Genomic DNA, 10,665 nt, shown 5'->3' with positions numbered 1-10,665 from the left:
AGCAGGAGAATGACATGGCTTGACTTTGTCATGGGGGGATGGCTCAAAACACCTGTTAGTCAGTGGACTGCACTGCTTTCTTCTGCGTTTCACACATTCATTCATTCACTCACTAATTCATTCAACACGTGAGGACTGAGGAGTCTCAGTGATGTATGCATTGCTGTGTAACAAGCTACCCCCAAATGTAGTGGCTTAGAATAACAATCATTTGCTGTTTTCCACAAATCTGTGGGTTAGCTGGGCAGTTCCTCTACTGGTCTCACCAGAGTTTCTCAAGCTGTTGAATTCAGCTGGTGGGTCAGCTGGGAGCTGGACTCAGCCAGGAGTGCTGGGATAACGGGCCTCTCTCTCCGTGGGCTCTTTCTTCCAGATGCTCCTGCACCTCTGAAGACCTCATGATGCCTGGGTTCTGGAAGAGCACAGACTCACTTCCACCACATTTATTGGTCAAGGCAAGTCACAAGAGGGTAGAGAAACAGACTTCGCTTCTTTCTTTCTTTTTTTTTTTTTGAGATAACATTTATTCATTGAAGTATAGCTGATTTACAATGTTGTGTTAATTTCTGCTGCACAGCAAAGTGATTGTTTTATATATATATATATATATATATATATATATATATATATATATTTATTCTTTCTCATATTCTTTCCATTTTGGTTTATCACAGGTTATTGAATATAGTTCCCTGTACTATATGGTAGGACCTTGCTGTTTGTCCATCCTATACAGACTTCACTTCTTAGCAGGAGGAGCTGCAAAGTCTCCAGACAGCAATGGAATTTATGGCCATGAAACCTTCTGCCTAGCTCCAGAACAGGCCCTGGGGATGCAGCCTGCTTCTCTGTGGCCTAAACCCTAGTCAGACGACAAACAAGTCAACAAGTGAAAAAGGTCAGAAAGTGCTGTAGGGAGAGAGGGGCTACTTTAAATAGTGATCAGGGAGGGCCTCCCTGAGATGTTTGAGCTGAGACCTGAGCATCTGAGCATGTCTGTGTCAGAAGTTTCCAGAGATTCCAAAAAGACACTGCCCTTGCACACCCAGCAGCACCATGGCTCCCTTCGGGGAGGTGGGCAGCGTGAAAGGAAGGGCTCCAGTGGACAGCACAGAGTGGGCCAGAATCAGTCTCCTTGCCCTCATTGGCAGGCTGTGTGACACTGGCCATCCCTGTTTCTTCTCCCTGTCTGATGCCCCCAAGTGTCCCCACCTCACACACTGCACTGGGAGGAACCACAGGTTTATGAAAATAGATGGATACACTCCAGAGGGAGGTGCACTCGGGATGGTCCTTTCTGGCAGCACCCCACACAGATGTGGCACTGGACACACAGAAGTTCACTGGACTGGATGCCAGGAGTCGGGTCTACTCTAGGGACAAGAGGGTTGTGTGGAAGGTGTGTGTCTTGCCACAGGGGTGGTGAAATCCCATTTCTGGAGAGTGTGCATGAATACACCTCCTTTCGATCTCTCTCTCACCCGCCCTCTCCCTCCACCCCTACACGCCCCCCTCCTTTGCTCTCTCCCTCTCGCAGCCTGTCTCCTTGCCTTTCTCGCCTCCTCGTCCTTCACCTCCCTCCCGCACCATTTCTTTTTCCATTCTGCCTCCCTCTCCTCCTGATTCCCCCCTTCCCTTTCTTTCCCTCCCTCTCTTCCTCTTTGCTCCCCCTCCTCTGCTCCGCTCCCCACCTCTTCTCTTCCTCCCTGCTCTCTCCCTATCTGCCCCTCCCTTTGCCCTCACTTCTCTTACCTTCCCGCCTCCCCTCCCCTCACGCCCGCCTCCTTCCAATCCTCTAGCTTCCTCTTTTCTCCTCACCTCCCCCCACTCCCTAACCCCGTCTCTCTAACTTTCTTTCCACCTTCTCTCTCTCCCTCACTTCCTCTCTTTCCTCCTCCTACCCCTTTAGCATCTCTCACTCTCTCTCTTTTCCAGTCTTCTTGTTCCCTTTCCTTTCTTCCTCCCCTCCGATCTCCTCTGCCTCTACCGCTCCTTCTTCATCTCTTCTCTGAGCCTGTCATCCCCACTCTCACGCTCCTCATGGCCTTTCTCCTCACCGTCTCACCTCACACCCCCATCACCACCCTTCCTGCCTGCTACCACCTTTCTTCCGTCCTTCACATGCCCTCCTGCCTCCACCCACTTCTACTCACCTCCCAACTTTGCCCCTTCCTTCCTCCACCCTCGCCCCGCCCCTCCTCGTCCACCGGGCCCCGCCCCGCCCCGCCCCGCCCCGCCCCGCCCCGCCCCAAGCCTAGGCCACGCCCCCAGAGTCACGGGGTCGACGGACGCCGTAGCGCCCCCTCCAGTCACGTGGTCACGTGACGCGCTCCAACATGGCGGCGCCGTGGGGCCGCGGCGTCGCTTCCTGACTGGGCGGCGCGGACGGACGCGGCTGGTACCGGCGTGGACGCCGGGCCCTCAGCTTCGCTCGCCCGCCTGCTAGCGCCATCCACCCGCGGGGCTTTTAGCCCCCGCTGGGCCGGGGGCCATGCAGGAGAGCCAGACCAAGAGCATGTTCGTGTCCCGGGCCCTGGAGAAGATCCTAGCCGACAAGGAGGTGAAGCGGCCCCAGCACTCCCAGCTGCGCAGGGCCTGCCAGGTGGCGCTCGGTGGGTGAGCCGCCCCGGCCCGGCCCCGCGCCGGCCTCCCCACGCCTGCTGTTACCCCACGGGGCCTCAGCCCGGCCTCCTGGGCGCCGCTTCCCCACGACCCGGAGTCCCACCCTCCCGCCCTCCTTATTATACCCCGGGAGAAACTGATGCCCTGCCAGCTCGGGACTGGCCCAAGGGCTCTTTCTTCCAGATGCTCCTGCACCTCTGAAGACCTCATGATGCCTGGGTTCTGGAAGAGCACAGACTCACTTCCACCACATTTATTGGTCAAGGCAAGTCACAAGAGGGTAGAGAAACAGACTTCGCTTCTTTCTTTCTTTTTTTTTTTTTGAGATAACATTTATTCATTGAAGTATAGCTGATTTACAATGTTGTGTTAATTTCTGCTGCACAGCAAAGTGATTGTTTTATATATATATATATATATATATATATATATATATATATATATTTATTCTTTCTCATATTCTTTCCATTTTGGTTTATCACAGGTTATTGAATATAGTTCCCTGTACTATATGGTAGGACCTTGCTGTTTGTCCATCCTATACAGACTTCACTTCTTAGCAGGAGGAGCTGCAAAGTCTCCAGACAGCAATGGAATTTATGGCCATGAAACCTTCTGCCTAGCTCCAGAACAGGCCCTGGGGATGCAGCCTGCTTCTCTGTGGCCTAAACCCTAGTCAGACGACAAACAAGTCAACAAGTGAAAAAGGTCAGAAAGTGCTGTAGGGAGAGAGGGGCTACTTTAAATAGTGATCAGGGAGGGCCTCCCTGAGATGTTTGAGCTGAGACCTGAGCATCTGAGCATGTCTGTGTCAGAAGTTTCCAGAGATTCCAAAAAGACACTGCCCTTGCACACCCAGCAGCACCATGGCTCCCTTCGGGGAGGTGGGCAGCGTGAAAGGAAGGGCTCCAGTGGACAGCACAGAGTGGGCCAGAATCAGTCTCCTTGCCCTCATTGGCAGGCTGTGTGACACTGGCCATCCCTGTTTCTTCTCCCTGTCTGATGCCCCCAAGTGTCCCCACCTCACACACTGCACTGGGAGGAACCACAGGTTTATGAAAATAGATGGATACACTCCAGAGGGAGGTGCACTCGGGATGGTCCTTTCTGGCAGCACCCCACACAGATGTGGCACTGGACACACAGAAGTTCACTGGACTGGATGCCAGGAGTCGGGTCTACTCTAGGGACAAGAGGGTTGTGTGGAAGGTGTGTGTCTTGCCACAGGGGTGGTGAAATCCCATTTCTGGAGAGTGTGCATGAATACACCTCCTTTCGATCTCTCTCTCACCCGCCCTCTCCCTCCACCCCTACACGCCCCCCTCCTTTGCTCTCTCCCTCTCGCAGCCTGTCTCCTTGCCTTTCTCGCCTCCTCGTCCTTCACCTCCCTCCCGCACCATTTCTTTTTCCATTCTGCCTCCCTCTCCTCCTGATTCCCCCCTTCCCTTTCTTTCCCTCCCTCTCTTCCTCTTTGCTCCCCCTCCTCTGCTCCGCTCCCCACCTCTTCTCTTCCTCCCTGCTCTCTCCCTATCTGCCCCTCCCTTTGCCCTCACTTCTCTTACCTTCCCGCCTCCCCTCCCCTCACGCCCGCCTCCTTCCAATCCTCTAGCTTCCTCTTTTCTCCTCACCTCCCCCCACTCCCTAACCCCGTCTCTCTAACTTTCTTTCCACCTTCTCTCTCTCCCTCACTTCCTCTCTTTCCTCCTCCTACCCCTTTAGCATCTCTCACTCTCTCTCTTTTCCAGTCTTCTTGTTCCCTTTCCTTTCTTCCTCCCCTCCGATCTCCTCTGCCTCTACCGCTCCTTCTTCATCTCTTCTCTGAGCCTGTCATCCCCACTCTCACGCTCCTCATGGCCTTTCTCCTCACCGTCTCACCTCACACCCCCATCACCACCCTTCCTGCCTGCTACCACCTTTCTTCCGTCCTTCACATGCCCTCCTGCCTCCACCCACTTCTACTCACCTCCCAACTTTGCCCCTTCCTTCCTCCACCCTCGCCCCGCCCCTCCTCGTCCACCGGGCCCCGCCCCGCCCCGCCCCGCCCCGCCCCGCCCCGCCCCAAGCCTAGGCCACGCCCCCAGAGTCACGGGGTCGACGGACGCCGTAGCGCCCCCTCCAGTCACGTGGTCACGTGACGCGCTCCAACATGGCGGCGCCGTGGGGCCGCGGCGTCGCTTCCTGACTGGGCGGCGCGGACGGACGCGGCTGGTACCGGCGTGGACGCCGGGCCCTCAGCTTCGCTCGCCCGCCTGCTAGCGCCATCCACCCGCGGGGCTTTTAGCCCCCGCTGGGCCGGGGGCCATGCAGGAGAGCCAGACCAAGAGCATGTTCGTGTCCCGGGCCCTGGAGAAGATCCTAGCCGACAAGGAGGTGAAGCGGCCCCAGCACTCCCAGCTGCGCAGGGCCTGCCAGGTGGCGCTCGGTGGGTGAGCCGCCCCGGCCCGGCCCCGCGCCGGCCTCCCCACGCCTGCTGTTACCCCACGGGGCCTCAGCCCGGCCTCCTGGGCGCCGCTTCCCCACGACCCGGAGTCCCACCCTCCCGCCCTCCTTATTATACCCCGGGAGAAACTGATGCCCTGCCAGCTCGGGACTGGCCCAAGGTCACCTAGCAAGTTGGTGACAGCCAGGGCTGGCTCTCCAGCCTCCCAGCCCAGGGCTCTTGCCACGGCTCCTTGCCGTCCTATTTCCTGGTTCCTTCTCTCGTCACCTTCAGAAGCAGCAGCCCTTGCTCTGAGTTTTTTCTTTACCTGGGTTCTGCTGGTTGGAGTTACCCCATGTGAGCAGAGCCTGTGAGAAGAGCTGCCCAACTGGTTTAGGGAAACTCCTGAGGCCTGCTTTGGAAGTGCCCAACTGGTGTATGTTTTCCTTTCATTTGGGGATCGCCCATAACTCCCTCCAGGAGGGAATGTAGAGGGTTATCCTGCACCTTCAGGTATTGTAGTGTTAAAGAGATCTGCTCGTTCCTTGCGGTCCACTCAAATAGAGGGTCTGTGAGGGCAGAGACACTTGTTTGTTTTATTCACCGCTGGATCCCCTGCATCTGCAACAGGGCCTGACACGCAGTAGATGCCGACTGAATGGACCCACAGATGATTGAAAGAGGGGAGAAGTCTGATTCATCTCTAGTGAAAACCTTGGTAGTTGATTCCATCATCAACATCCTGTCTTTTAGTTTGTCACTCAACAGATATTTATCAAATGCCCACTGTGTACCAGGCACGGTGGCAGGCACTGAGGATACAATGGGGAACGAGACAGACAAGGTATTTGCCCTTACAGAGCTTCTACTCTAATAGGGGAGGCAGAATAAGTAAATTTTAAAATGAATGAGACATTTTTTTTGAATGCTAATAAATACTTTAGTAAAAGCAGTGTTAAAAAATTTATTTATTTTGTTTATTTTTGGCTGTGTTGGGTTTTCCTTTCTGCGCACGGGCTTTCTCTAATTGCAGCGAGCGGGGGCTACTCTTTGTTGCGGTGCGCAGGCTTTTCATTGTGGTGGCTTCTCGTTGTGGAGCACGGGCTCTAGGCTTGCAGGCTTCAGTAGTTGTGGCACGCGGGCTCAGTACTTGTGGCTGGCGGGCTCTAGAGCGCAGGCTCAGTAGTTGTGACACACGGGCTTAGTTGCTCCGCGGCATGTGGGATCTTCCCAGACCAGGGCTCGAACCCGTGTCCCCTTCATTGGCAGGTGGATTCTTAACCACTGTGCCACCAGGGGAGCCCTAAAAGTAATTTTTTCATAATTACCTTACTTCTGTAAAATTTTTTGTAAAAGTAAATGTGATAAAAAAGGGCCTGAGGACTGCTTTCCATAGGGTAGTCAAGAAAGTAATCCTTTCTGAGGAGGTGACATTTGAGCCAAGTACTGAAAGGCAGGAAGTATTCACCACTTGGAATTTCAGGAGAAGAGAGTTCTAGGCTGTGAGGATCAATACATTTGACCAGAATTGGCAGCAAGTTAATTCATCACCCCAATGCCTTTGGTTTGGAATCTGTAAAAAGACCTGTTTTCCCTAACAAGTGACCACGTAAATGGAAAGTTTGATTTTCTATCAGAGTTTGAGGTTACCATCACCTTTCTCCTTTCATTTGGTGCAGGGTACTCTGGGAGTCTTCTCTTGGGGCCTAGAAATGGGTTTGTGAACTTTGCATTTATTTCTCTGGGAAGAAGGCGGTGGCTTTCATCAGCTTCTCAGAAGGGTCTGAGACTCCCTCAAGGATCAAGAACTATTGATACAAAGGTTGTTGTTGCTGAGAAAATCTGGAAACATACTAGTCCTGTGAAATTCAGGATCAATTAGAGGAATTTACTGAGATTTAGATTTGTAAAGCTTTTTTATTCAGGAAACCAAGGCTAACTTGGATATTGTTTTATCAGGAATGCAGGATAAGCACTACAAAGCAGTAGTTAGGCAAAAGCCTGGTACTTACAACTCTGCTTGGAAATCTGCTTGCATTCTCTCCTCTCAGTGTTACTTTAAGTGAATTGTTGCAGAAGTTTCAAAATAGTTATTCGGCAGAGAAGTTTTCATTCCCCCTTCAGAACACTTAACATCAAATTTTCAGCAAATTGTATATCACTTTGTTGGAACCTATGTATAAAATCGTCACATGGGTCATAGAGGGCCTTAACATTGAGAGCTTTTTATATATTTTTGGATCATCCCTTGTTGAGAAGTTCAGGTTTTTCCAACCCAAATTGTGGAATGCACATTCAGTGTTTTGGTAGTGAATTGTAAGAAATAGCCTATACTGAAAATATAAATTCTCCATTAGAAATATTTTTTTTTGTCAAACAATATAGACGACTTAAATAAAATATCCCATATGATGTTATTTAAGAAAAAAAAGAAATAGCCTATAAAGGAAGTAATCTGACCACAGGTTAATTGAATAGCAAACTGTCATGGTGGCTTATCATCATCAAATTGAGTAATTATTACAAGGGAACCTATGTAAAGAGTTAGACTGGCCATCTTTTTTTTTTTTTTTAAGACAGTACTTGTGTGTCATTGCTGTTAAATAAAAATGACTGCAGAAGAAAGCATATAGCAAAGTATCTGGTGATATTTCACTCTGCATCTCAAGGCCCAGTTTTGTGTCCAGTAAAAGTAGCTGAAACAAGCCTGTGTACGAAGCATTGCAACGTGGCGAGTATTTTAGAGATTGCCATGTATAGATTATTACTCATTTTGATAAGAGGAGCTGTAAGTGACTGCTCAAATTTGAAATGCTTGAATGATAGGAGCACTTCCAGGAAACAGCTTCTGTGACCTTCCACCTCGGGGGGGGGGGGGGGGCGGATCACGGATGCAGGGGCTGTGTAGTGTAGGGATTTGGAGTGTGTTCTGTGGACTCAAGACTGCCCGGGTTCAGATCCCTTGCCTTCTACTTGCTATCTTTGTGACCTTGGACAGATCTTATAGCTTCCCGATGGGGTTATTATAAAGATAAAGTTAGGGGGCTTCCCTGGTGACGCAGTGGCTAAGAATCTGCCTGCCAATGCAGGGGACACGGGTTCGAGCCCTGGCCAGGGAAGAGCCCACATGCGGCAGAGCAACTAAGCCCGTGAGCCACAGCTACTGAAGCCCGTGCGCCTAGAGCCTGTGCTCCGCAACAAGAGAAGCCACCGCAATGAGTAGCCCGCTCACCGCAATAAAGAGTAGCCCCTGCTCGCTGCAACTACAGAAAGCTTGCGCGCAGCAACGAATAAATAAATAAATTTATTTTTAAAAAAAGATAGTTGACGTGTGCAAAAAACTTGACATGTAGTAGGTGCTCTGTAAAGGCTTGCTCTGTTATTTATTATTTTAAGCTGTGAGAAACCACAAGACACTCTAAGCACCCCGGCTTGATGTTAACTTAGGTTGGTTCCTCGTTCAAGAATGACTTATTGCTCTATTTGGTTTGTAGATGCAATAAATAGGAATGTAATTACACGACTGAAAGGCTGTGTTTATTAGAGTGTTAACTTGCTAAGCTCAATGAAGACAAGGGTTGTTCCTTGTAAAAACAGTGATTATCAGGATGGAATAGGTTTGGAGTAATCTCAGGGATTCATCTTCACTAAATGCCAAATGCATAGATAGGGCCTGCTCAATTAGAGGATCATGGCCTTCCAGCCTTTATTGAGAAATCAAAAGAGCCTGTGAAAGTATTCATCACCCCAAGGACGTTGTTGCTCTTTACTTTCTTAATGAAGTTTTTATATATATTAATAATCTTGAACCTTTCAGCCCTCCAGTTGGGGTACATAATTACATTTTTAAACCTCCCTTTCACAGCGGTCTTATTTAAGAGCCATTCTCTCACATGGTCTCTTTAAATTATATTTCTGTCCTTAAACTCTATCAAGTTTAGAGACTTGAGAAAATAAGCTGAGTGGTTTCGAATGGTGTGGAAAAATCTGGAAATCTCAAAAACTTTAACTGAATTATTTTCACAGTAGTCTTCATATATGGTAAGAGATTCGGTATCTTATTTAATAATTTAATACCCACAAAGTGCCAAGTAGGGGCTGAGTGCTCTGTAATTGCCAGTTGTCATTAAACATACCTGTGTTTTTCATATGAAATTGAGTGACTTTAATTTTTAGAGCAGTTTTAGGTTCACAGCAAAATTGCCTGGGAGGTGCAGAGACTTCCCATATTCCCCTCCCTGCCCGCCCTCGTGCATGGTCTCTGCATTACCAGCATCCCTCACCAGAGTGGGGCGATTATACAGTGACGAACCTAACTCTGACGCATCGTTATCACCCAATTGAGTGAGTGACTTTTTTTAAAAAATACATTTATTTATTTTATTTATTTATCTTTGGCTGCATTGGGTCTTCATTGCTGTGTGCGGGCTTTCTCTAGTTGCGGCGAGCGGGAGCTACTCTTCCTTGCAGTGTGTGGGCTTCGCATTGCAGCGGCTTCTCTTGTTGTGGAGCACGGGCTCCAGGCGCACAGGTTTCAGTAGTTGTGGCTCGTGGGCTCTAGAGCGTAGGCTCAGTAGTTGTGGCCCACGGGCATAGTTGCTCCGCGGCATGTGGGATCTTCCCGGACCAGGGCTTGAACCTGTGTCCCCTGCATTGGCAGGTGGATTCTTAGCCACTGCGCCACCAGGGAAGCCCTAGTGAGTGACTTTTTTAAATCACATGTTATATAATAGCTATATGATATCAACCATGTACTAAGCACTCCTGTGTTCCAGGCATAGTGCCATACGCTTCACATGCAGTTTGGTTCTTACTATTATTATCCTCATCGAAGGCCTTAAGAACTTGGCTGACGTGACTTAATCAGAAGCAGTGGAGCCAGGCTGGGAACACTGGCAGTCTGGCTCCAGAGCCCAAGATCTTAACTATTACTACCATTGCTCCTCCATACAAAAGTTCTTATGTTGTATAAAATCCTCATTGGAGTCTTAAACAATCATTATATTGGCAGTGAAGTTTCTATGCAGTGAACTTTTGGTGATGTTTCAGTAAGTAGAGCATTCAATAAGTAAAGAGACCGTATTTTTTGTAGTTGAATTTTGAGATGTAGTATTTGAAAGCCTCTAATCAAAAAGATCACAGCGTTTTCTCTGCAGCTTTTTACTGTGTATGTCTTTGGTTTAATTTACGGACTAACAGGAAGAAAGAAATGAAGTTAAAGAGCTGGTTTCCCATGAGTTTCTTTTGAGGTATTAAATCTTGCTGATTTTTGACCTCTCTCTACATCAGCAGTAAACTCCTATTCATTCTGGAGTTGTGACGTGTGATTGATGTCCGTCTTTGGGTACAGCAGGCAAAGGGAAACCAAAGCTCAGAGGGCAACTTGCCCACATCTGCACATCCAGGTGGGCAACAACTACAACGTGTAGCTGACATATAAATCATAAAATCCACTTTTAGATTTGCTACTCTGTTTAATATATGGGATTTAGAGACATGTGGGTCATTGGTGATCTTAGCTTGAGCTGTTTTGGTGGCACGCTGAAGGTGAAAACCAGTCTGGAGTGGGCTGAGGTGTGAGTGGGAGGTGAGGAAATAGACCGTGAGCGCACGCAACTCTTTCC

General features: G+C 49.6%; 1 protein-coding gene across 1 annotated transcript in view; it reads left to right on the top strand.

Annotated features, from left to right (window-relative positions):
- The first annotated feature begins 4,770 nt into the window (after window positions 1-4,770).
- ARFGEF2 (ARF guanine nucleotide exchange factor 2) overlaps window positions 4,771-10,665 on the top strand; it is a 100,890-nt gene continuing 94,995 nt past the window's right edge. The window contains exon 1 of the mRNA XM_007446397.1: window positions 4,771-5,044. Coding sequence (XP_007446459.1) covers window positions 4,924-5,044 — 121 coding nt within the window. The 5' untranslated portion in view covers window positions 4,771-4,923. The remainder of the gene's footprint in view (window positions 5,045-10,665) is intronic.

The sequence above is a fragment of the Lipotes vexillifer genome, unplaced genomic scaffold (genome assembly GCF_000442215.2).
Source record: "Lipotes vexillifer unplaced genomic scaffold, Lipotes_vexillifer_v1.1 scaffold251, whole genome shotgun sequence".
NCBI lineage: Eukaryota > Metazoa > Chordata > Mammalia > Artiodactyla > Lipotidae > Lipotes > Lipotes vexillifer.
This window is presented reverse-complemented; position numbering and strand designations above follow the sequence as displayed.